The 27,601-nt window shown below is 45.7% G+C and overlaps 1 protein-coding gene across 3 annotated transcripts; it reads right to left on the reverse strand.

Moving 5' to 3' along the window:
• Positions 1-608: 608 nt before the first annotated feature.
• Positions 609-25,144, reverse strand: LOC308376751 (disabled homolog 2). Of its 3 annotated transcripts, none has more exons than XM_080853209.1 (14): positions 25,013-25,144; positions 15,255-15,504; positions 10,532-10,680; positions 10,076-10,174; positions 9,784-9,915; positions 9,390-9,473; positions 8,653-8,676; positions 8,493-8,537; positions 6,649-6,711; positions 4,525-5,220; positions 3,831-3,975; positions 3,144-3,668; positions 2,660-2,745; positions 609-1,934 (listed from the first exon to the last, which is right to left on the reverse strand). In XM_080853209.1, the coding sequence occupies exons 2-14, from the start codon at positions 15,343-15,345 to the stop codon at positions 1,872-1,874; spliced, it is 2,202 nt and encodes a 733-aa protein (XP_080709335.1). In that variant the 5' UTR covers positions 15,346-15,504; positions 25,013-25,144; the 3' UTR covers positions 609-1,871. The 3 variants fall into 3 exon arrangements, with proteins under 3 accessions (XP_080709335.1, XP_080709336.1, XP_080709334.1); XM_080853210.1 differs by lacking the exon at positions 609-1,934 and adding an exon at positions 2,215-2,298 and having other exon boundaries at positions 8,662-8,676; XM_080853208.1 differs by lacking the exon at positions 609-1,934 and adding an exon at positions 2,215-2,298.
• Positions 25,145-27,601: the final 2,457 nt, after the last annotated feature.

A 27,601-nucleotide genomic window follows, 5' to 3' on the forward strand; every position in this document is an offset into this window, starting at 1 on the left:
GTACATTTAAGTTTAAATATCTGCTGACATATCAGTTCCTATTAGTAGTAGTTGTGCTAACAGTAACTACAATTCTACTAGATACAATGCTGTATGCTAATCAGTTTTTTGGTTTTGTTTGATCCCGTCTTTCTATTTTTTGTTTTGTTTGTTTGTCTTCACCCTATGTAAAGCGTCTTGGTGTATCTAGTAAAAGCGATATATAAAAATAAATAAGTATTATTATTATCATTTATAATATTATCAATAGTGTTAGTGCTGACCCATTTTGATGCAGTGCAAAACACTAGTTGCTACAGTGATGTCTCCTGATACGTACAATGCTAGTAGTTACAATACTGTCCAGCAGATGTCACTGTTGAAGTAAAACATATGTCTACAAAATCTTGGTAATCAGTTCCATACTACTAAAAATGCTCATCTTATGTAAACTAAAGCCATGGTAGGGAATACAAATTATTTTTCACCAAAGCCATAGAGTACTCCACTGTTGAAGGCAAAGCGAATAATACATTTAATGAAATCCATTACAGATCAAAAAGGTCAAATTCATAGTCCATTCAACTAACTACAATTCCAGTTTATTGCAAGGACTATAGGACTTGATTCTCTTCAGTTACACAGCATCCAAAATAAATGGTAGTGCACAACAGAGTAAATATATATTTATATATATATATTTATATATATATAATATATACACACACACACACACACACACACACATACACACCGACAGACACACAAGCATAAAAACATCTTCACTTACAAAATTAACTGTGAGAGATACTACTTCATTTGTCAGTCAAGGCATTCATTTTCTATTTTTCTTTTTTTCGTATGCAACACCACGGTGACCACTGCTCCCTCTCGCTCTTACACACCTCTTTACAATGGAAAATATGCAACATGGTAGCACAAGAGAGAGATACATGTCCAGCCTGCCTCTGCTCTCAATGAACCAATCTCTTTGAGACCAACAGATTTATCTCTACAGAATATATATATATATATGGAATACAGCGAGTGGGATCACTTAAGACTTAAGATTCCCACTCTGTGACACCACTGATTGATGTGATGTCAAATAAGTGAATGTGACAAATGAGTGTGGTCAAATAAGACTGTGAATGATGCGGAGGTGCTGAGGCAAGAGAGGCTCACAAGGCTGATGTAGACGGCCCTTGCTCACGCCAATCGCCATCTCCATAGGAGTGATAACACCAGGCCCTTCCACTCTTTGAAACCATGAGCACCTGGGTAAACATAGGTATGCGCCTTGTGTTGTGTTGTCATGGTGTTCCTCACGCAGACACGCACAGACACAGACTTGCGATGTTACTCAAGAAATTTCAGGAATCACTCAAAGGCTTAAGCTAGAGATACACATCATTGATAGAAGACTTGCTGAGAAAAACAAGTACAAATAATACTGCATTTCAAAAGTTATTTTAGAAAACAAAAACAAACAAACAAATACATTGAATACTGGAACATGATTTTACACAAGTTTTTTTTTTTTTTTTCTGCTCTCGTGAACAAAGATTTTCCCATCTCCATCTTGGGTTTGTGCTTCATTCTATGGCTAGTGGCAGTTGAATTCCATACCCGAAAAGTTCCTTTGATAGCGATCACGGTCTCAGGTCCTGCGCTTCTTTTTTTGTTTGTAGTTGTCCAGTCTCAAGTCAGGAATTTAAAGCAGTTTACCGGAGCTCTTTTGGCTGCACTCTCCCCAGGCACTGTGCAAGTCCCCCAGCTCTTTGTGAATGCATGCTGAAGCCACTGGAGCCACACAGGGTGGGGGCGTGGGGGATGTGTTGGGTGCAGGGAAGGAGAAGGCTGATGGGGTGGGGGGGGGGGGGTGGTGGACATCAAAAACCTGCCTTGAGGCAGGGGTGCATGTCATGGGTGAACACTGGACCTCCAGAGGGCACCTACAGGAACCATAGACATAAAAATAGCAGCACTGTCAACACTTCTGTAGCGAGCCATGGAGGCTTTCTGCATTTGTGTGTAAGGAAGACTTGGACCATGCTAAAGACAAACATATTCCATTAGATGTATTAGCAGCAGTAGCAGCAGCAGCAGATGAGCAAGAGATGCATGTTATTGTATTGATGCAGTGTGCCGATGTTCATGTATGCTATATCTACACATGCTAGGCTTAAGGACAGTTCCCTGACTATACTTACAGTACTTGGACTCAGTTGACCTGAGTGCAGGTGCTGGTCATGCAAAGGGGTTTCCGAATGGGTCTCTAAAAGGGTCTGGCCCTCCAGACTTGATGGCAGTTGCACTCTAACAATATCAGAGGGGAAGATATTACTCACTAAGTGATGGGGGAACCCAGTGAGCCATAGCATGGCATTCGACATTCCTCTGTGGACTGGTAAACTTGCCGAGTCGCACTGTTTCGATTTTTATCTGCCTTGGATTAATTCCCTTCTCTAAATATTTACTATATATTTACAAACCAAACTACATGAATTAAGATTTCTTTGATTTTTCAGCAGTTGTGATGTCTCAACACTGAACCATAATGTTATAAAACTTAGACACATAAAAATGTACATATGACGACAAGAGAGAGAGAGAGAGAGATAGAGAGAGAGAGAAAGAGAGAGAGAGAGAGAGAGAGATAACACGGTTCTGCACTCACAGTCATGGGTGCAGATGATCCAAAGACACCAGCTCCAAAGGGATTGTCAAAAGGGGCCTGACCCATAGTCTGGGGTTTTACTGGTTCTGTTAAAGAAAGAAGGAATCAAATGAAAGATTCTGTCACATCAGATTCAAAAATGTGTTCTTGTGAAACAAACACGTTCAAGGTGTATTTGAATTGACCTAAAACTTCTGGAATTTCAGTCAGTTTAGCAGAGGATTAAAATAAAGAATTTGTATTTAATTTAGTAAACGTCCAGAAAAAAATGGTGCTACTTCATAATGTACATAATGAATGAACCTTTACATTTACCACAATTAAAGTGATTACATTGAAGTTAACAATTTAATTTAGGAATGAATTCATTGATTACAAGAAAGGTTTGTGCTCCCTCATCAATGTTACAGTCACGGTGTGGTGAGGGCACCTGATACCGGCCCATTCTGCAGCATAAGTATTGATCTTAAAAGCTGCCCCTTACCCTTCCTAGCAGGAACCGCTGGAGGCTTGGCCATCTGGAAGTCCTTGAACATGTCCTTCACGGCCACATCTCTGATGTTCTTGTCCCCGAGAGGGTCCAGGTCCAGGAAGGCGTCGCTCTCCACCTTGGGTGCTGCCCGCGGGGGCACCTCTGGGGGTGGGGGGCTGGAGGCGGGCTGCCCCCCACCCAGTCCCCCTAGACCCAAGGAAGGCATGGGGAACACGCCACAGGCCTGGAAAGGGTTCACCACTGGGGCAGGCTGGGCCCAAGTCCCATTGGAGACAGGGGGGTTAGGCTGAACCCAGGTTGGAGGGCTGCTTGCGGGGGGGTAGGCCAAGCCAAAGGCTGTCGGGGCGCCCCCCCAGGTGGGTGCAAGTGCAGTGGGGAAGGCGGCAGGCTGGGAGAAAGGGCTGCTGGACAGCTGGGAGACAGTGGAGATGGCAGGAGGGAAGATGGAGGATAGAGGCTGGCTCCAGGGAGCTGAGCTAGGGGCTGGAGCTGTGGGAGGACCCAGAGTCAACCCTCCTGTGAAGGAGAAAACAAGACAAACAAAAAGTCAAAGTTTTGCCACAGTCATATAAACATTACGAGATCAACCTATTGGCCTTGCCCTGGTTTCAATGAAGTGACAACTCTTATGACTTTTGTAATTACAGTGGGGTCCTTATGGTGTCTTATGGGCCTTACCGAGAGCAGCCATAGTATCCGAGGTGCTCACTGGACTTTTGCTGAAGAGATTAGCAGGGATCATTTCTGGCTGAGGCGGAGATGGTGTCTCTGTGTGACTGGGCGATGTAAATGGGTCGGTACCAGATTTGTCATTTGTAGGAGACTGCCCATGAAACAAACAAACAAACAAACAAACAAACAAACAAAAACAAATATATGAAGATTGAAGGATGAATATAAACTAGCAGAGTTGTCACAGCTAGCATATTCTTAACATTTTAAAAAGAAGAATTTAATTACATTATTTCCCTGATACAGTGAGAGAGAGAGAGAGCTAGGGCAGTGAAGCAGTCGAGCAGAGCTCCTGTCAAACCAAGCCTTACCTTTAGGAGATAAATCACTGAAGCAGTAAAGTGAAAGACAAAATGCATTAGCAAAGCATGACAGAGCACAGTGATTTCAAAAAGAAGAATGTTTGGGGACACTGACCAAAGATGAAGGCCAACTTCACTTCAGCAGACTTCAATAATGCAATCATCTTACATACATTCTCAACATATTTAGAGAAGCTCTTTCGAAGCAACCAAGAGAACAGTCATCCAGCACAAACTACGCTTACAGACTGCTGCTGTATATACATAACACACATGGCTCTGAACTGCAGAGACTCAGGTACGCTCACGGTTCCTTTCTCTCTCTCTCACTCTCTCACCTTCACACTCCTCCTCCCCCGCCCACCCTTGGCATTCAATGGAGGAGGGCTGATGATGACCGAGTCCTTGGCCTGGGCGGTGAAGGCGGTGGCGGCGGGCTCGGCATTGACTCCGTTCTGCATGGGCTGACCTCCGACGGCCGCCTCCAGGAAGGGGTTAGGGATGGCCTTCCCGTGGTGGCCGTTCTGCTCATGCACCGGAACGGGGATGGGGACCGGGGCGCTTGCCGTGGGGTTCCAGGCACCAGCCTCCGTCCCCGCCCTGGCGTCCAGTGGCCATTGCCCGTTGCTCAGGGCCTGGACGGCCGTCCGGTTGGAGATCTGGTCGAACTGCTGGGCCAGGTAGTCCGAGTCGCCGTTCTTACCGCCGGTGCCGTTGAAAAAGGCAACTGATGAGGGGCTCTCGTGGCTGGAGGGGCGCAGGGCGGTGGAGGAGGAGGACGACGACGAAGAGGAGGAGGAGGATGAGGAGACGGCGCGCTCGCCGTTCTTGGAGAAGGGGTCGTCGCTGAAGGGGTCCGGGCTGGGGGTGGGGAAAAAGCTGAGCTGAGAGGAGAAGGGGTTCTCAGGCGAGAGGCTGGGCTGGGGCCTGAGGACAGAGGAAGAGGAGGAGGCGGTGAAGGGGTTGCCCTTCACGCAGTTCTGGTTGCTGTCGATCTCAGTGGACAGATCCATCAGCAGGATGTCCTGGGGCTCCTGCAGTGGGTAACAGTGAGAGACAGATGGAAGAGAACGAGAGAGAAAAGAAAGGGATGAATGAAGAGGGAAGTTAAAGAATGAGAGCGTGCATGGGGAGTGAAGGAGAAAAGAAAGTACAACAGAAATAAGACAGAGAGGAAAAAGACAGTTAAATGGTGAAAAGAAGGAAGCAGCGAGAAAGGAAAAACAACAAAGAGAGGAAGGAAGGGAATCAAGGATGAGGAAAAAGTGAAAGAAAAATTAGTTGGATTCTCTCCCTCCCCCTATTGACTAACTATGATGCCAAGTAATGGTATGTTCCATGCAATGACATCACAAAGCCCCTGTGAATATTATGTCTTTAGCATGACACATGTAGTTTGCTAATGAGTGATGGGTCCACAGCAGTCCAAATACAGTATGCAGTCATGGCTTTGATTTGAACAGATGATTTGCCCACAGTACACGCACTGATGGATGATTGCACTTGTTTGTTAGTTAGTTTACCTGGACGTTATTGCTCAGCAGGGGAAAGGTAGAATAACATTATTTCAAAACCATTTCAACACGACAAAATTAGACATCTATCCATTTACAAACAATGCTGTACATTGTGGTTTTGATGAAGAACTTGGCTCACTGGATATGGACAAAAACAAAATCAGCACAATACAAATATTGACAATGATTACATTATTCATTTTAACTTCATCCTTTTGCGATATTGCGAAATCTGGCATGAGTGCAGGCAAAAACCTCTAGAAGGTAATTCCAGCATAAGGCAACAGAACCTGTTTTGAAATGCAATTTTTTTCAGTGAGTGGAAAGCAGGATATTCTGACTACACAGTGCCTCTGCAATACCTCTTAAGAATCAGTCCTTATTAGACTAGAAAGTTTCAGCTGAGGGGAGGGATTCTCACTTGTCTCCACCAGCCTCAGCTGAATGTTGCCTCACAGAAACAACACAGACGGTTTTTGTTTGTTGGCATACGCCCAACTCTGTTACTCCCTTAGACCTCATTTCCTTGAGCCGGGCCTGAACTGGATGGCTTTGGCTCGGGCGCAGACACAACAAATGCCCAGACACACACACACACACACACACGTTAACAGACTTTCCTTCGCTGACGTCAAACCCCCCCCCCGCCATACGTACAACCGTCTCTCTGGTTCCATCAACAGCATGTTAGCTGCAGTGGTTGGTTTAGCGTGACCCTGGTTAGCGGAAGCATTAATAATCACACTGCCACGCAGATCTCAAGAATGTTATGGGTCAGATAAGGACACTTAAACAGCAGTAGTGTTTCGTCACGCTGACCTGAGCTGAGACCAGTTGTGAAACCTACATTAATCTGGATCAGACTAGCATAAACAGACTGCAGAGAGTTCTGTTTGAGTATGTCTTCAGACTCTGTGTGCGCTTCTACTTTGTTGTAGGACTCACCGACGGAGAATGCAAATCTGGTGGGGTCGACATGTCTCCAAACAAGTCCAGTTGTTCCATGCCCTGAGAGACAGACATAGAGAGAGAGAGAGAGAGAGAGAGAGAGAGAGAGAGAGAGAGAGAGAGATAAAGAGAGAGAGAAGGATGACAAACCTTTAAAGTATAATGATTTTTTTAAGCTCTACAGACCCCCAAAACCCCAAAAGAATAATGGGATGGGATGTGTTTCACATGAGTTTTGTGATCACATATTCTGTATTCTCCCTGTTTTCAATCTGACACCGGAAGAGAGAGAGAAGAAAGAGAAGAGAGAAGAGAGAGCTCTATGCTGGTGTCCAGCAGTAGGATAGAGTCCGCAGGGGGCTTGGCTGTAGTGCTCTGGAGCGGTGACATGGCCGGTGTCTGCAGACGGTATGCGGCTCGTCTCGCGCACTTCCTGTCTGCTAACCCAATTCCTTAACTCTCAGGGTGGGGGTGGGGTGGAGTTGCGGACACAGCATGGGCCAAAATCACTGTGGGTCAAGACCAACGGGGCCCCAAATCTACCCCATGGACATGGTCCTCCTGCACACACCCATGTTGTGATATAAAAACTGTGTGTGTAGGCAGTTAAATGTGTGTGTAGGCAGTTAAACTAGGTCACACAATTTCTAAAAACACTCAAAGAGCAAAACACCACACGTAATCTGTAAAACTATTAGATCATTCTCAGCCCTTTCAATTAGATAAAACCCTTTTTGCAAGACAGAGCAGATGTGTAGCTGTGGCAATACCCAACTGGGAGGCCGAGTATGCTCACATACTTAATGCATCGTGTACAAAAAAACATACTACATACAACTTACATACTACACAATATTGTATATGATTTTTTTTTCCTTTACTGAACACTTTGAAATACTGTTTTGGAAATGAAGTCTAAAAAGTCCTTCGCCAACATGAACTTTATTTAATGATACAAATTTGTATTTCCTGTATCATGTACATTTTGTACTGTACTTGTATATTTATACATTCAGTCTTTTGTAACCATTTTCATAAGAGCGTTTTAGATTTATGACACTAGTATCTATTTAGTGATCCAAAAAGTCTAACCAAATACATAGCTGTGCTTGCCTTTTGATGCAATTGAAAATTGATTATTCATTTTTGAGTGCAGTGTTTAATTTTGAGATATTGGGGGGGAGGGGGGGGGGGTGGGGTTCTGCATTTTGTGTACACAATTATCTGAATTGTGTGTAGAGTTTTGAAAAAAAGAAAGTTTCAGAAAACGTGTTTAAGCAGTTGTAAAAAACTGTAACGCTAAGCATTTGGCAAATAACCTCAAATGCAAAACTCACCACCCAACACCAGAGGGCACTATAGGGCACAACACAACCAGTGCTCAAGATCCCTCCACAGCTGAACCCAAAGGGCATCGACACATTGAAACTGTGTTGGTGAGGGGATACGTGGGAACACAGTGTTTGCAGTGCCACCTGATTTGTAGGTGGCGTCACAAATGTTGAATCACTGACACTGTGAGAGATTTGGAAGTTGGCAGTTGGAAGTTTGGAACATTCTGTCCATCCACCTGCATTGTGTAACATGACGTGACCGGAGACAGAGGCCAATAAAGACTGATCTCCCACACTAGACTTTCACAGAACTGAATCTTAAATGGTGTGGAGCAGAGACTGTTGATACACAGTTGCACAAACGGTAGAGAGAAACTGTATGTTCATCATACATTACTAATGTTTCTTTTTCTGGTTTGTTGAAGTTGTCAATTATACACACAGCATAGCGCTTCTAGACGTTATGATGTTCTCTCATACATGCAGTGTGAGCTGTGAGACACCTACCTTCAATTTGTCACCTTGGTTGCCATTAGTTGATTCAGTGCCATTCTGAGAAAGATACAAGGTAGTATATCTATTTAGTCAACCACTTCACACATTTTATGTCTACAGACTAATGATGTATTTATTTTTTGAACTGACTGAGCACAGGATTTATACAAACCTCCACTACCTTATTTGTTTCATCCTGTAAATGAAAGAAAACTAAATATTAAAACATGAAATGTTTTGATTATGGAGGCCGAGATCCTGAGTGAGCCGTTTCACCTGGATCACTGAAAAAACAAACACACACTACGTCTCGGTTTCATGGAAAGTGGTGTGACGCTAGTAGAGCTATACTCGGAATTAAGGTGTGTATGTTTGTGTGTGTGTTTGACATAATGGCACATTAACAGACACTGGAGCCCAGCTGAGTCTGCTCACCTCTGGTGACAGTGTTTATAAGTTCTAATTATAGTGCATTACAAGCCCAGCAAATAACCACCCTGGAGAGGGATCTCATCCAGGGCCTAGTGAGGGGGGAGGGGGGCGCTCAAAATGATAATTAACTAAACCTGATGAGAGCTGTTGCCTCCGACACACCCATTAATCAGGTGCACATGAAACATAGCACTTTGATTCAGCCCAGACACAGGCACAAATACAGTCTTTCACACAGATTTACAGACACACACAAACACACACACACACACACACACACACATCTCAACAAAGCAATATCATTTTTCTTCTCAAATACTGAAACAAAATGGGGTTTTGTTGAAGTTTAGTGATGTGTAGCTGGGAGTTGCTCTTGTACACAGCGCATACACACACACACACACACACACACATTCCCCACAGCTCTCTGCAGGAGGCCTCTCTCACTGTGGCTGTGCTTTCACTGAGATACCTCACCTTCTTTGAGCCTTCCGCTTCCTTTTTCTTCATATTGAAAATTAACTGGAAGAGGTCCTTCAAGTCAATAACGAGAGGTTCCGCCTGGAGGAAGCACAGCAACCATCAGGGCACTTGTCAGGGAGTGGCACAGAGAGCATTCACTGACATGGCAATTCAGTCAATTAAGAAGGGAACACGGACAGAGAGACTTAAAACCTCATAAATAGGCAACATTTACAGTCGAGCCGGCAAACTAATGAAACCAAATGAAAAACGAGCAGGTGAAGCAACATGTCCAGTTCTTGCATGATTTTTACTCATGTCTCCTTTTTGGACAGGAAATGACAAGAGTGCGAGTTGCCTAGCGTTCTTGAAAAATCAAACACTCCAACAGCAGCAGCAGCATCCTAACCTGCTGAGCCGTTTTGAGGGCGAAGAACTGATGCTGGCCTTCGGCGCCGCACACGTAGCCAAAGGCCCGGTTGTCGGTCACGTCCCTTGCGATGAAGGAGATCTTGTTGACCGCGTGCTCTAGCACAGCCGCCTGAGGAGGAGACACACACACACACACACACACACACACACACACACACACCACACACACACGAACATACACTCAGCATTACGCCATTGGACAAGTGACACTCTCGGCCCTATATAAAAAAGTGATGCTGCAGAAAGAGGAAGGCGGTGAGCTTCCTTACCCCGGTCTTCTCATCAGTGATGGTGATGCCCGACAGAGAGATGTTGACCCACACTCGTTGCTTGTGTTTGCCCTGGGAGCGAGCCGCCGCTGCCTTACCCTGTCCACAGGAGACGAGCACACAGACAAAAATCACTCTACGCTTCACACATACACGTGCGATAGCATTGAAAGGGACCGGGACAATAATTATTTAATCTGTCTGTGAAAAATGCTCTTTTCTCCGAGGATATTAATTCCCCTAACAGAGTACCAGGCCAGTACGTGGGATTCTAGACCTTTTAGTGTGTTGTTTGTGACACAAAACTTCATGGAAAACAGAGAACAGGGCAGCAGACAGAAACATTGAAAGTAGGCATGTAATGGACATACAATCTACCTTTTCACTTTCCACACCATAAGTCCTCCTTCACAAAACAGGTACTCACAGAAGTCTCAGTCATACCCTTTGACCTACCTTCAGTTTCATCATGGAGTCCTGACTCATTTTGTCCCCCCTGGCTTCGGGTACATCGTCCACTCCAATCAGCTTGGCCTTGTACCGCACGCCGTCTCCTTTGAACCTGGCGAGCAGGTACTCATCCGTCTTCTCTGGGCTGGCTACACCTGGAGAAACAGAGCCATGAGAGAGAAGGAGCGGGGGAACAAGAAAGAAAGGTGAAAAAAAGAGGGAAGAAGTGAGAGAGTGAAAGAGAGAGAGAGAGATGAAGAACACAAACACTAGGTTTCTGAAAAGAACACTTCACTTGGCAGTTGTCAGTCTTCCTCCAACCACGCAACATTAAACATCCCACACACATAACACACATTGCCAGGACAACTCTTTCCACATCCCAGTTACTTCTAATTTGCCAAACTACCTATGACTCATAAAGGCAGCCAGCCCAATGTACTGCTACATGTTTTATGAATTCACCATTTCAAACACTGTCGGAAAGAAGTCCAACATGGATGACAGACTGTCCATTATGGTGGATAAACAGGAAATATGTGGAATATGACGAGTGAAATCCACTGGGTGAAACAGGAAAGCTGGATTTAAACCCATTCTTTTGACATTTTGACGCTGAATGCATTCTTCTTACGGCTAAGCTTTAGTCCAGACCGGCTCTTGGAAAAGCTGTTCTGTTAGTTGAGTATTCAGGGTGGCCATGAAGGTGTAAATTCCGAGGCTGACCGTTAAACTTAATGTTCCGCACCACAGCCTCTCCTGTTCGTTTCTATAGCAACAACCGAGATGAGTATTGGATGCTGGATTTTTTCAGAGGATAAAAAAGCAACCTGACTGTGTCCAAAGCACAAGTCCATTACCATCTCTGTTCTTGCCGTTTTTGTGTTGATGTGCATACCTACCATGGCACGCACACAGACAAATAAACATAGCACTTGTAACACTCCCAGAAATCATGAACAGAACTCCCTCTGAGGGGAAGCTCGTAAACACAGCCAGGGATGTTGGAGAAGAGCAGTACAGGCTTGAGTCTCAGAAAATATTTAAATAAAAAAAAGAGGCCAACTCTTGCCATGGAGCAGGCAGGGGTGGCTTTACCTCCCTTCATCTCCATGGGTATTAGCCCCCCCACCCAACTCCAAGCACATGGTGTTTAGTTCAGGGAGAAATTACCCAATGACTGAAAATGTCACGGAGTTACACCATCCGGCAGTTTGGGTTGTGGGGGGGGGGGGGGGGGGGGGGGAGTGGTCTCTTAGTGACGCACAAGAGAAAATGAACCCACTCCACCCCCATGCGAATAAACAGTCATGAACGTTAAGGCCCCAGATTGAAGTAGCTGGGAGTCAAGCCATTGCCCTTCTTCAACTCTCCGGCTCTTAATCTATTCCAAAACTTCTATTTCCAAATATAACCCTTTTTCTTTGCCTTCTCTATCTCTTCCTCGATCACTCCGTATTTATTCTCTCTACGTATACATTTTCACTCCCCCGTGTCTGTCTCTTTCTTGCTTTCCCTTCTTGCTCCTCGTCTCCTTCACTGTCTCCCTCACCCACCCTCCGACACTGGCCCCTTCACTCGCTCTCTGTCTGTCTCTCCTATTCTGGCGCTCACTCTTCTATGTCATTCTACACTCGGCACCAGGAGGCTGGCAGCAGCCATGCTCAGCTGACCGTGTGGCAAGGCTTCCTGCACGGACACAGGCCCAGTGATCCCCTGGGCCTGGGCTGGATGGAGGAGGAGGAGGAAGAGAAGGGTGGTGGTGAGGGGCTGGCAGAAGCTCAGGGCTACAGGCCTGCTCTGGCTGAGGGACACCATTTACATTCCCAGCATGCACAAGTCCGAACAGACCCCCCCCCCCCCCCCCCGCCCCCCACACTCCCTTTGAGCACCAGCAGACAACTGCAACCTCGCTGACACTTCAAAACACATCACCACAACCCTCCACCCTCCTTTCCACGTTACCTCCCCAACTCTCCCCACAACAACCAACCAAACAAACAAACCAACCAGCACAGGCGCCTCACACAATTATGACTTGTGGACACCCTTAGCGGAGACCAAATTAACTGACTTTGTTAGGAAGTGTTAATGTCTCTGACTGCTGGAACAGAGGACAGTGTGTAGTGTGTGTTTTCTGCCCTGGAATGTGGGAGAGGTGGTGTGTGACTTTCGGGCAGAACTCGGCCGCCTGCAAAAATATTGGACTTGTTTTTAACTAATTGGACCATCAGAGGACAATTTGTGCGTGTGGACTATTAAAATAGAGTTGGCCTCTGCGGGAACGGGATCATAAACCAATCAGTGCCAAGCTTTGACTGCATGACCTCACCCAGCATGTCCTTAACAGCTTGACCCCTGACCTCTCAACTACTTTAGGAGGGCCTTATTCTGGGGCCATCTCAGCACTCTGGGAAACGTATGATATGAGGTGTGCCGTGACACTGAGCACTGACATTTAAAAGAGCCAATCAGGTGCAAATGTCCCTCCAGCGATAAAAGTTAGAGATACTAATTCTTATCCACGGAGTAACCGGAGACGTCCTTCGAGATTAACTTTAGATTAGCTAGAGACGTTAGTGCCAATAAAACATATAGACAGAGTGGACTGTTACCCCATGCACCCCATACAGCGAGCCCTTTTTTTCCCTCTTTTCTCTTTCTTTAAGGTTCAGTGGTTGCCTTGATGTATTGTGCACGGCATGTCCGGTGAGAATGCAATGCCTCTGTTAGTGCTATGCCGGCTACAAGACTATAACAACATATTCTCACACAGGCTTTTTCCCCCCACAGCTTGGTGCTTTGCAGACGGCCAACCCCAGATGCACTTTGTCAGCAGAGACTCAGTTGGGCTCAGAGAATGCATGAGAGCCAGCACCTTTTGTTTTTCCTTGCCAGCAAGAGGCGGGAATGATAAACAGGGTGTCTTGGGCCCAGCTGGGAAGACACTGCGGAAACAGCATAAGAGCCGTAATGGAATCCCAGCGCTGAGGCAGCGCGCTGGTACGGAGAGAGCCGCAGCAAGACAAACAATACCACTGTGCGCTGGGCTCAGCTTAACATAATAAATCCAGAGAAGTATTGGGTCAAGGAGGCCCCCTGAATCCTGGATACGGCCCGTTTCCCTGCCTGTTCGGGGGGGAAAGTGTGACCTACTTTCGGGCAGACGTCAAATGGCGTAGCGAGAAGTTGAAAGAAAAAAACCTACAAAAAAAGTCTGCATGACCCGAGCTCATACATCAAGATCTCCAACCTCCCCCATTCTCCTAACTCCACCTCACCCAACCCAAGCCCCAAAAACATACCCAAGCTCTGTCTCACATCAGCCACTTACTGGAATATTTCAATAGCAGGAACAGGCCACAGTTGCGTCTCGAAAAGAGAAAGAAAAACATTCTCTACTAGCCGTGTTCATTTTTGTTTCTCCAGCGGAGCTTAATTTGAATTCTTTACAGGACTCTGGAGTGCCTCAGAGGCAGTTACTCAGTTCTGACAAAAAAAAAAAAAAAAATGAATTCTTGACTTTCCCCAGGTAGACCCTCTGTAGTTTTAACTGCCATACTATATTTTTCTCCCCTCTCCAAATTACCCTCTGATTAAAGCTCTCACAGCCTTGGTAAACTGGAGGCCGCCTTTAGACTACAACAAAGTTTGGCTTTGCCAAAATGGACGTAGAGCAGCAGCGTATGCACGCACACACACAGTTAAAGTCACTCATCTCTGCTCTTTTCGCACACTTTTCAACTGGCTGACTGGTGCATCTGTTAAACACACAAGCACTTTGATATGCACCCTCCCAAGGGGAATGTACGTACAAGGGCAAATGAAGAAGTGTCATAGACCTAGTTGCACACATTTTACAGCCTCCTCTAATGCCCAACAACAGTATCCCAATCATATTAATATTTACCGTAACTGCTAAGTGATCTTTTGAACCCAGGCAAAGGATGTTAGAAATAGATATGATCAATAAACCAAATCACCCACCCTAAACATGGATGAGGTAAGGATTCCCTCATGGAGAATAAAAAACAAAAGTAAAACAAATTAATTAAATAAATAAGTTAATTTCTATGCAGAGCACTAAAACAATGCGGTCTTTCATGTGAAGGACTGCAGTGGATAAGGGGAAGAATCTGGAATAATATACTGACGGTGGAAATCTGAATTCAATTATCCTCAGCGGAAACATCTAGTACGGCTCCAATGTGTTCTTTTTTTTTCTTTTTTGTGGCCTGGCGGTGCTTCCCGGCATAGCTGGGGACGTGGACTCTGGGCCCGTCTCCCAGTGCGGCCGGGATCTCCTCGCTCTGCTCACCTCCACCCAGCCCCTCCACGTTTACCTCCCCACTAATGACACACTGACTCGACTCCACGCTCAAGCTCTCCTGACAATAACTACAGATGCGCTGAAATTCCTTACCGCACTGAAATAAGTGTCAGTGTCAAACAGCCCAAACGCTCCCTGTTACCTCTGCACTGAGCTGAGGGACAGTGCCATGAACACGCACGCACGCACACACACACACACACACGCACACACGCACAAACACGCGCACACACGTGCACACACACACACGCGCACACACACACGCGCAAGTATACAGTATACACATGTACGAGAACTCTCCCATATTAGGTGACTACAGACACAATCATGTAACCACACAAACATGTAGCCACACACAGATCATTCTCTGCTACAAACACAACAGTTGCACACACACACCCTTCTTCTTCTCCTTCTTGGAGGGCGTCTTGATGGGCGGCTGCTGCTCCGTTGGGGACGGGCCGCTGCTGCTCTCCACGTCAGCGGACATGACGACCAGGGGCCAGCCTCACGCAACACAGGATGAGGAGGACTGGGAGGGAGGAGGAGGAGGAGGAGGAGGAGGAAGAGAGATGGAGCACCAGGGAATCTCTGCTCACTGATGGCCTTCCACAGCCACACTCAGCACTGATACATAGCCCAACGGCACCTGCAGTAAAGAGAGAGAGAGAGGCCACAGAGCAAGGTGACGATGGAAAGTGGTAGGAGGACAGAATGAAGAAGAGAGATAGAGAGATGCGAGGGAAGTGTGGTGACACCCAGAGAGAGAGAGAGAGAGAGTCCATGAATAGAGAAAGTGTAGGTGGAAGTAGGCAGAAAGAAAAAAGTAATATGAATGAAAAGAATGCAAAAATGGATGATGGGTGTTTGAGAAAAATGTAATGGATGAAATAAGCAATAGAAGAATGGGAGAAAAATAAACAAATTGACAATGAAAATCAATAAAGAAACTGCAACAAAACAGTAGATTCAGTTTAGGAATGTAGACATTCATTTAAGGGCCATGATAGGATTGATGTACATTATTGGAAAAAGATACACCCACTCTGTTCCATGTCATTTGCCACTACTTCATCATCATCAGTAAATAATACATAGCCATCATCACCTAAGGTCAAATGTCCCCTCATACTTAAAGCTAAGAAAGCACCCAGCCTTTCACAGGCATTTGCATGTTGACCCTGTTTAAGGCCCTATCTCTGATTTCCAGTGATTACGCTTCTAGCTGGTTAAATGTCAAGGCTCTCGCTGAGAAGTCAGAGGAGAATATCTCTTCTGTTATCTGTTATGTCAGCCATGTTGTTGAGACTACAAAAGCCTTTACCGACATCTGTCTACATGAAGATAAGGCTTTTGATGTACATATGTACAAATGACACGTTAAATAAATAAATAACATCTCTCCCAGAACTGAAATCCTTCAAAACAAGAGCATGGGCGTATTACTCTCATATATCACTGCCATTTCTTCTGTGCTGGGACTTCCATATTCCCCAACCCACTCCATGTTACATCAGGACGGGGCAAATGAGTCAACAGCGCTAACAGGAATCAAACGGGGCACTGCTAAAAACAGAAGCTGTATAAACATCCTGCCCAGGCTTCAAGTTAGTGGACTGCATTGTGAAGGGCTACACAAAACATGTTCAATGCAGACGTGTAGACATGTTTTGAAACATCCATCTGGCCTGGACAAGCCTAGTGGACTTTGGCCTGGATTTGGGGTGTGTGTGGTAAGCGTGGCTCACATCTGAAGTGTCTAAACCAATATTTTTCGCCCTGTAAAGCAGCTGTGCCGATAACAGCTATGGGAAGACGTGCTTGTGCTTGTGATGTGGGCAGGCTTTTGAAGTGAACTCTGCTTTGTTTATTCATGATTTGAAGTGGACCCTGCTTCGTTGACTGATGATTTAAAGGGAACCCCGCTTCGTTTACTGATGATTTGAAGTGAACCCCACTTTGTTTACTGATGTAGGTACAGTCCAGTACCAAATTTAAACATGCTGTCCTCAAGCATGTGTTCTGCCCCCGTGAGACCAGTAGAGCCTGCAAAGCCAGCACCGTGATCTGTTTTTCCCCCTTTGTTTGTTTTCAATCTGGGGAAGTGAAGCAACTTGGAGCATGTCCCAAAGACAAATATTTGGGATGTTTGCTCCACAGTACACATGCCAAAACTTTTCCAAGAGCTGGAATTTGTCAGCCTTGAACTACCCCCTCATTTAATTAACAACATTTCCTCCCTAGAGGTCAAAATAAACAGTAACTCAAAGCAAACTAGGTGCATCCCCACACTCTATGGACATTACTAGGAAACGGTGTTACCAGTAAATATTAGGCAAAGCGGTCTTGGACACAGCTGTGGGGTGTGTGTGTGTGTGTGTGTGTGTGTGTGTGTGTGTGTGTGTGTGTGTGTGTATGTATGTATGTATGTATGTATGTGCGTGCGTGTAGGGGGCTCATTTACGTTAAGAGAAGTCTTATTCTACAAAAAGCTACTTTAGGAAGCAGCCAGATCTTTGCCCTTTAAATCCTTTTCTAAACCTCAAAGCACACATGATATTTACAAACACCCACAAAAGGGAGCTTATGGGTTGTGTGGCATCCAAAAGCGAAAGCGATCTGATAGCAAAGATTTCCCTATAACAAGCTTATTTTCTGACTTTAAACTTGCCTCCAGGGACCATCATTTGCCTGAACGTGTGTGGAGTCATTGAGCTCTGATGCATCTTTCACTGAAAGGTCTGACTGAGTTCTAAGAGATCAGCTGAAAGTTCTGCTCCCACCAGCTGGTCACCTGACATAAACACTTCCTCTCTCACCCCCTCTAATCAGCTCGCACTCCTGCACTTGTGACCCCGGGGTCACCCTGTGACCTTCACCCCACTCTGGGTGCACGTGTGCCTATGTGTGTCTATTATTAACACCCCCATGAGCCCCCCCCCCCCCCGCAGAATCGCAACAGCTGCCCGTCTCCGTGGTAACAGCTGTGCATGGCGGTCAGCACGGAGATGAAAGTCCGTCCACCCGCCCCCGTACACGAAATAAGCACTCACGCGCTAACCCCCTTGGAGTCATGTGACCCTGCCAAAAAAAGATCACAAACTACTATTTTTGAGGCACACAAAATGAGCAAGGGAAGACAAAAGAGAAGGAGAAAAGACAGACTGGAGGAGCTGGGGAGAGCCAGAGTAGGAGGGAGAGAGAGGGAGGACGTGAAGAGCGAGGCAGGGGCGATGTGCAAAATATTTATGCTCAGGGTGAGTTATTCTCCTGCTGCTCCACATTCTGACTGGAAGTCCTGGGGGAAATCAATCTGTCTGACATGGCTGATCCGCCAAAGCTGCCCCGGTGACAGAGGAGGGGGAGAAACTTACGCATTCTGGTCAAACTCACCAACAGGGGAATGGCACATCTATTTATCGTCTGAACTGTGCTTGGTACCAGTTTGTGACAGGAATGCACACAAACACACAAACACACAACCACACAACCACACAACCACACACACGTCGGCTGTCAAATGTCAGGGTGTGCACATACTTACCTACCTACTTTACCCACAGCTTCATCGTTCAACTGCTGACAGCTGACATGGAACACTACTCGGCAAAGCAAAGGTTGGGTTGGGTATATACCTTCTTGTACCTATGGGTTGGGACCCCAATAAGTCATTTATGCTGCTATCTTGGGGGATTGCTACCTTTAGCAGGTCTTAGGACAACACTACCAGAGCCTGTCAGAGAAAATTGATCCATTTATCTCTTTCAAGGACATACTCTGAATATTGAAATAGGTTCTTAAAAGAAAGACTTGAAGATATGAGTGATTTATTTCTATAGAGTGGTGACATATACATTAAAGTCCACATTACCCAGTGACCTTTCCATAAGGTATCACAGCACTGCTTCCAGCCAAACCTCAACATGATGAAATGTCAGTCTGACGGGAAATCTTAGCTTCATAAACAACACCTCGGAATTGGAGTGTGCAGGGGCAATACGGGGGCAGTGTGGGCACCTTAACCACACATGCCAGCCCTCTCAGGTGTATTTGTGAGCTTTCAACTCTAAAAAAAAGGTAGGAGAGGGGGGAAAGAAAACAGACTCAAGAATGTCTGGAGTAAATCAGAGCAAAACACATTCCAGGTACCCAAACCAGCATCACACACATCGTAAATCCATGACGGAGACGAGACTCGCCGTAAGCAGGGGATAAATAGGCCAAGTTAGATTTAGTTCATGCCCGTTTCCTGTATCAGCAGCCCCCCACCCTTTCAACATTCCTGGCATATACAGGACGTGGCGAGAATGGACAAGACGACAAATCTTGGACTTACAGTAAGCACAACCCCTTCATTCAGGGCTGGTTGCACAAATCGGCAGATTGTAATACAGTACATGCTGTTCCTGGGTCAGCCGGTAAATCTTTCCATGGGCCTTACAGGCTTGACTGCAGAAACACAAGCTGTAACTGTGTTGCAGGTCCTACCATCTATAATGCATGCAAGGGAAATGACTCTCATCAGAGAGTCTGGACTGGAGGGCAGCAAGGTGCTCCAACTGTGGAGTTAGAATCAGCTGAGCCGAGTTTAGCTCATTGTTTGTTACTTTTGTGGTGGTCATGTTTGGTATTCCTCCTAGCCATAACAAATATAGCACTGTGGAAAAAATGTGTGTGTGTGTGTGTGTGTATCAGAACACTGAATGTCTTACAATGGGGCTTTCCTGTGCGGTGGCAAATGCACGGAAACGTCAAGTTACCAACCAACTCACCAGACACACACGGAGTGTGTAGAATGTGACAGGTTTATCACCTCTTCGTTACGATCTGTACATGAACCACAGAGTGGCCCCTGTTGCTTTAAGACTTGCCGGGCTCTTTCTGAGAACTCCTGAAAACTTCCCAGCCAAAATGCAGCGCACACGCACACGCACAGAAAAACATAAATATTTGCACACCGCCCCTGCCCTGACAGGACCTCTTGCACTTTCTGTCTCTCTCCCTCCTTCCCTCCCTCGGTAACCTAGAACTAGAGTGCAATGTAAGCAGAAGTTCGAAGGAAGGGTCCCTGAGTGCGTCTCCTCTCGGAGTGTCTGTTGGGGAGAACAATAGGAGTCAAGAGGTTTTTTTTCCTGTGCTGAAGTTCCTCCTGGCTCCACTGCTGTCCCCCAATGTTGACCGGGCCGTGGGGCGCAAGTAAATAACGCAAACAAAAGCAAACAAACTCCCCTGGTGGGAAATCTAGGGCCCTGAGCACCAGTGAAACACAGAGAGAGTGAGAGAGTGAGAGTGAGAGAGAAAGAGTGTGAGATAGAGACAGATAGACAGATAGATAAAGAAAACTGGGAGGACTGTGTGTTTGAGAAGGGGTGAGAGAAGGATGGAAAAGCAAGAGAGAAGTGTGTGTGTGTGTGTGTCGGTGTGTGTGCGTGTGCATGTGTGTCTGTTGTCAGCCTCTGTGCGTAGGAGGGAGTAGGCTATTCACAAAAGGGTTTAGGCAGGCCCCAACAAAGGATGCGAGAGGATCACTCACACATTCTCCTCCTAGCTCCTCTGTGTCTGTGTGTCTGTGTGTGTGTGTGTGTGTGTGTGTGTGTGGCGAGAGAGGGGGTCTCCAAAGGTCTTATTACACTGCAGCCTTCCACAGAGCCAGCTCTCTTGCAGCAGGCCAGAGGAAATGAGCGCTGGGGTTTGCCTGCCGCCTGAAGATGAAGAGCCGTTGTGTGACAGCCAGCTGACATGATAATGGACACTTCCTAATGCTTTAATCCAGGATCACAGTGCTTGTCCGCTCATGCGAGAGGCGAGACAGAAGTGGCGGTGGCAGCAGCAGCAGCGGGGGGGTGGGGGGGTGTTGCCATGGCACCCAGGTGGCGCGGAGAGAGACAGACAGGTGATGAGAGTTCTGTGTGCTGTTTGCCCGAGCTTGTGTCTGTGCTGCAGCCACCTTCTCGCTTTACATGGCAAACACACAATCCATCATCCGGAAACTCTCGTCAAACAGCCAGACAACTCCGTACACACCCACACACACCCCCACACCCACACCCACACCCACACCCACACACAAAAGAGAGAGAGACAGCCCTAGAGAATGTTTCCTATCCTTGACAACAGAAAAATGGCTGTATGCATAGACAACACGTAAATTGCTCAAGGAAGCGCATGGTTATGATGGCGGGAATAAGGACAAGCCCGTTCTCTCGCTCTCCCATCCAACCATGCACCCACGTCATGACTACAACGGGGGGAAACTACTTTCCCTACACAATGGCGCATTGATGTGATAAGGCTGAAATAATTAGCGGGTAGAAATTAGCTGCTAGGCCTGAATATTTCCAAGGCTCAAAATGCAGGCACAAAGCAACTTGGAACTCAGACAATCAAAGGGAGAGACAAAAATGGGGGGAGCGTAATGTGTACAGTGGTTGTGTCTGTGTGTGTGGCTGACTGTTTGTGAAAGCCGATAGGTTGATGAGCCTGATTCGAGACAGAGCATGGTGCAATAAAAGGCCCTCTAAAATGTGTGCCACATGTAGTTCTTTTTTTTTTTTAAACCAACGAGTCTTAAACACACATACCAACCATTTGCTTGAAATAATTATAGCACATTGTTCTTACCCACCACATTAAGGTTGACACTATCCAAGACGACAGGAAACCATGAGGCGTTCAAGGTCTGTCCAATTAGAGGGGCAACACCACCATTTTACACTTTACCACACCATGTGTGGTCTAAGAGGTGTTTCGCTCGTAGTCCTACACAAACCTTCACAGTAAAATGTCTGCCGTACAACTATTAACAAGCCTCTTGCACGTACTTCATTGGGTTTGTCAATGCAGTGCCCTCCAGGTTCTTCGGTTAAGCCTGTAAAATCCTCTGAATGCTCTGGCATGCATGGTTTGACCCAGCATTAGCCCCCTCTTTACAACCTTCACCCCTAAAAGAGCTGTCATGCCGTCCACTGTTGGTAATTCATAACAGGCCCCTACACAAATCCTCTGGCAAATGTATTGACTAGCCACTCCTCATATATTAGATTGTGGCCCTTTCTTAACAATCAATTCTGAGATCGGAGATATAAGAAATCCAAGATCAGGAAAAGCCAGCAAATGCTCAAAAATATGAGGTGCAAATCTCTTCAGCTGCTTCCTGATGGTGGAAACATCTTCACCATGACCTTTTCTTAAATGGGGGGGCAATAACATGGGCCAGTAACACACTAAACCTGATGAGGGTGAAGGACTCCAGGATGACTGCGAGGGTGGATGAATTTCACCACTTCCCGTCAGCATGCTGGCAGGGTAACAGTGGGTTCAACCCAGATGTTTACTGTGCTCAGATCAGTTTTAAGGAGTCAGGTAACCACAGCGGGAGCACTTCAAACACAGGGGGAGGTCGCTGCATTCATCACATTCCATCCCAGCAAATGAAGTGAGCCTGGGCCTTTTAAAAGCCCATTCTTGCTTTTATTTTTCTTTCCTCTGTAGAGTGGAGGGGTCAGGGGGCAACGTCCTTTATGGCCCTGAAGTAGGGAAACAAATGGATGCACATCTGGCTTCAACTCGTCCCCCCCCCCTTATCCAACCCACTCTCAGGCACACACACACAAAATATGATATATATTGTTTATTATATAAATATGTATATAAATATATATATTGCTGTCACCCAGGCCTGTGCGTAAAGACAAAGTGGGACACAAACATGCAGTTCACCTCAGCATGTGGTCACTGCAGTGAAACTCCATTCAGCAGTACTCACAGCTGCGAATGACTTCCAATGCTGACCTATATACAGTTTGCTTCCCCCCTTGACAGAAAACACATCCCCGCGCTCAGAAGAGGAGCATCTGCCAAGGGGAACCCGTGCCGCTGAGGCAGAGCAGGCATGCCATGCTATTGTTGCCGCTATCGTCGGCCCAACCGTCAGCGTCAGCCTCCTGATCTTAATGAACATCTAAACACGCACCCATGGATGGCTTGAGACCAAAGGTGGCTTAAGCAATGACCAGGCAGAGGAACACAGAGAAAGAATGAGAGGGAGAGAATGAAAGAGAGTGAAAAAGAGACAGAAAGGAAGAGACAGAGGGAAAGAGAGAGGGACTGAAATGAAAAGAACAAGTGAGGGAGAGACACAGAGACAGAGAGGGAGAGAGAGAAAAGAGGGAAATGGGTTTGAGTGCCAACATCTGCTTCCAATAAAATTGCACACGTTGTACCAGGAGGGGGGAAAAAAAGTGTCTTTTACTCACAGTCAGACTCGCCCGAAACATTTCAAGATGAAAAATTCCCTTCAAAACATTGTTAAAGGCAGTTAAGAGGGCAGAGCAGCCATACTTTGTTTAGCTACAGGTATTAGGGCAGGAATGCGTCCACCTTGTCTGGAACAGCCATGTATGTCTGGCAGGATTTGTGGGGCACATAAATGCCAGAAAGACCATTTTTCAACCCTCCTCGTAATGTTCTGTTTTATGACTAGGGAGCACCGAATGTCAACTAACTTGGGAAGATGAAAGTGTCCCTTCAGTCTTATCTGGTCCACTCAGAGCGGAGGGGAAGACGCATACGTTTGCAGTGGCATTTCCTCATTTAAAAATGCCAGGGCGGGCGGGCGGGTGGGGGCGGGGGGCACAGAAAAGGAAAAAAGAGGGGGGAGGGATGTAGGCAACTGTTGCCAGCAAACCACAAAGCTAAGGTTTTCCCCTCTTTCTTTCTGTCTGGTCTCACTCTCTGTCTCTTTTTTTCCCCCTTCTTGCATTCTCCCACATACAGTGGTACAAATATAGCCTCGCTCATTCTGGCGTTATTCGCTTTTCATTTTATAGACTGCCATCAAGGTCTCCTGTGGTGCTCTACATTCCCCTGGACTGAGCTCATACCTGTGTTTGTGGGACCTGCGAAAGCATACATCCTCTTCCAACTAACCCAGCCCAGAACAACCCTTCCCCTCCTCATCACTGTGCATAAATGTCACCTATTGTGTTTGCAGAGTTTTTAGTAAGTCCCCTCGCCCAATGTGCCCATCAGACAGCTCTCTGCAGGTAACTTAAAGCACCTCCAGCATAACCTGGGATTCTTTGAGGATGGGAGTATTCCTCTTCAGTCACATTGGTTTCTCAATGTCCTATAAAACATCTAAAGGCTTCAGCACTTCAAACTAGAAAGCCGGAGGGTTGGGAAAGGAGGTTCTTTGGTCCTCTTTAGAGAAAAACAGCTCTGCCTGGTCCTATAAGGTCTTTGAGTATTAAACAGGTGAATGGATATTCATGCAAAAGGTGGTAGGCATGAATGCAGGTACTTAAATTAATACAAAGCACTTGGGAATGTAGGTCAAAGAGGAGCTTGACTACAGTAGGCCTATAGTGGACTCCTCAGCCAAGTCAGTCAAGCAGGGGTCTGGCTCATAAAAGGTTCAGGTTAAAATTGAAGTGAATTGAATGTCCAATCATGTATCAATTTGCACGTGCAGTCAGTGTGTGACATAGCAAATCACTGAAGCCTTATACATTAACACTACACTGATTTTGGTAGGAGAATCATATCTGCCAACATCAAACATTTTCGACAACTCTGTCTGAACAGACATTAACCTGAGCAGCACAGTCGTTGTCAGTATTTTCCCGGAGTCAAAAAGTGAAATGTCAGACGTCATGCTGTTAGAAATGAAAGGACATGCCAAAATGCGCATCCGAGATGCGCTGTGGTCACCTAGCCGTAATTAGCATATTAAAAACCACACGACACGTCAAGCGAAAAAATACCACTACAAGACATTTTATTTACAACGAACAACGTGAACTAAATAGCCAACAAACACAATGACGATATAATTCCGTTCTCTCTGTAACCCGGAGCCAGGCCGTAAAACATATAATTTGAATCACGGATGGAGAATTAATGAGCTAACAAGTGATAATGAAGGGTTGTGAAGACGTCCACGTATAAACCTTGAAATGTGGGGTTCAGCGGCTTAAACGGGGGACACACTACATGGTGCGTTAATGATGTATCAGTATACTTCATTCGTTTTTGTCGCATGTAAACACATTAGGCTACATACAATTAACCTACCTGGAAGATTGACTTACAAAAATCATGACAGACAAGGAAAACTGTTAAAAATAAAACAAGTAAAGGAGAAAAGCTACACTTACCGATATCAAGCTAAGCAGTTGGATGTAGACTTGGCATACTCCAAAAATGCTCTCTCCGGTCCGGCAGAGCGGCTGACAACCTACTGTCGACGCGTTTCCCTGTATTATGGATCAAGTCGAGCAACCGGCCTAAGATATGGTTCTAATAAGATGTTGGCTGCTAAGAACTGCCCAGGAATGCGCCGTGATGTTACTGCAGTCTAAATCTCGGTAACTCCCCCACACACTGCTGTTATAGCTGAAAATTTAACCCCATGTGCACCAGACTGTAAAAGTCACTGGGAAACCGAGGTTGTGTGCTCACGACACCACCACCAGTCAGAGAAGGAACATTCCATGACGCAAAGGTAGTGCCTTAGACTACAAACTGTTATGAAGACAACGACACATCTTTGAATAAAAAAAAGTTGTTCTCACAATAACATCACACATCAGTTAGTAACTGCTGTACATCTACTGGAACAGATTAAGCCTCCATACATTTGTTAAGAGAACTCCTATATTTTGTAGGCTACATTATATCAGTCAGTGCTACTATTTTGACTCTGCTGTTTAGGCTAACTTTACTAACACAGCCTTTCCTGAAGGTGGATCTGAGTGTTCAAAGGATATACAAAAGCCATTGGATTATTGCACAATTCTATAACAGTGTCACTTTTTAGGTTGACTGTTGTTAGTACTGTTTCAAATTCCTGGAAGATACATATTGCTTACATTCACTCACTGGAAATGACTCATCAGCATTTGGGACTAGGAGAAGGAGGGGTGGAAAAAAAACACCCTCCGTGCCACACATTCCAGTTTTGTGCTCTATCTCTTTAAAACAGCATGGAATACAGCTTTAGACACATATGCTACCGATTACTGAGGACATAGCTGAACGACCCTGTCCCTTTGTTATAATTCTTACATATGGTGGAGGACCTGCTACCACAACTGTAAGACTGTGGACTGTTTTTATTTGTGGCCAGACAAGACATACATACCTTCGTCTGGGCCTCTTTGATATATCTATATAAAAACAAACTGTAAAAGGTTGCTTTTTTCTTTTTTCTTTGATCTCTACTGTCCTTGTAATTGACAGATTTAGCTGTATACGTTACACACAATTTTATAAATAGTTACACCTGGGATGATATTTGAGCAAAAAAGGAGTTCTCAGAGAAGAGACAACCCCGAGTGGGACATGGTTTGTCTTTTGACTGACTGGACTAAAGCATGCCCTACACCTCAATGCATAAGGACACCTATTTTGGGAGTTTTTATGTCAGGGACATCAGCATGTACACATCCATATATTTATTTGTGTCTGGCAGTATTCTGGAAGCCTTGTACATAACACACCAGTCACAATATGGGACAGATTATGGAGTCTGGGACTTCTCCTCCCCATAATGATAATTTGTTATTGCAACACACAGGATTCAGTTGCTAGCACATGTGCTCATGACTCATTTCAAAACGTGTTTGGTTTTCAATCTATTGCTCTGTAAAAGTCATATATATATATTTATATATATTCATTACATACATACATTGATTGGAATGTTAATGTTATGCTTTATGCTAAGTACTTGACCCACATTAACATTCTGAGAGAGAGAGAAGAGAGAGAGAGATACTTGTCAAGCTTGTCGGTGACATAACGTTCATTGGCATTTTTGCATACACTGCAAGGTGAAGAGGATGTGCGAGGTTGCTGAGCCTTTCTGGGAATGGAACCGTGATGGGGAAACAACCCTGTTCCTTCCTCTCTCCTCAGTCTGTTTCCCTGCTCTCTGCTGACGCTGCTGGCTGAAGAGGATGAGCAGCTTTTCTCATGTGCAAATCACTGAGTCACTGTTCAAATTTGTCTGTGTGCGCATGTGACCAGGGCATGGAACTTCAGTAACTTTTAAGATAGGCTTGCATTAGGGATTTCAGATGATGAACTTGCCTCATATGCAGGTGCTTACACACACAAACGCACACAGACATTCAACCTTTTGTACTAGATGTACAGAGAGAGAGAGAGAGCGTAAGACGGACAGACACACAGAGATCCAAGATGTATGAAGTGTGTAGATTTATTATAATATTTAATATAAGGGAAGACACAGGGCCTGTTGTCACTCAAACAAACTCAAAATCAGCTTAAAGCCGTGGCTAATCAGGTGCTCAGATAACTGGTTCTTATCCCAACAACATACGCTTGTGTAGCACTAATCCATTCATCTCCCATTAGCTCATTAGCCAGGAGAGTCTCAGCGGCAGATGTCTGTTTGGAAGGCCGCTCGCTGAGGATTGCAAAAGGTCGTCTGGATAAGAGGTGTGCCAGAGAGCGAGGTGGCTCAGCGCTAGTGGATTAATGCTCTGAAAGCTCAGGCCATCCTTATCACTGGCCCAGATGACATTGGCTCTGAGACTTGGATTGCAGTTCCTATTTGCTCTGATGGGGTGAGAAAGAGAGAGAGAGAGAATGAGGGAGAGAAAGAGAGAGAGAGAGAGACTCAGATATAGGAAAGTAGGAGATAGATAGAGAAAGAGGGAGAGAGAGGAAAGAGGAAGAGAGAAAGACAAAGAGAGAGAGAAAGAGAAAGAGCATGTTAT

This window comes from Sprattus sprattus (genome assembly GCF_963457725.1).
Source record: "Sprattus sprattus genome assembly, chromosome: 15".
NCBI lineage: Eukaryota > Metazoa > Chordata > Actinopteri > Clupeiformes > Clupeidae > Sprattus > Sprattus sprattus.

What these genes read in the sequence shown, in the direction of transcription:
- LOC308376751 (XM_080853208.1), bottom strand. Translation starts at nt 15,345, where the DNA reads ATGTCCGCTGACGTGGAGAGCAGCAGCGGCCCGTCCCCAACGGAGCAG. An exon ending in AAGCGGAAGGCTCAAAGAAG is followed by an intron (nt 8,677 to 9,389) that starts GTGAGGTATCTC and finishes TTTCATTTACAG; the next exon opens with GATGAAACAAATAAGGTAGT. An exon ending in GGGGGAGGAGGAGTGTGAAG is followed by an intron (nt 3,976 to 4,524) that starts GTGAGAGAGTGA and finishes TTTCATGGGCAG; the next exon opens with TCTCCTACAAATGACAAATC.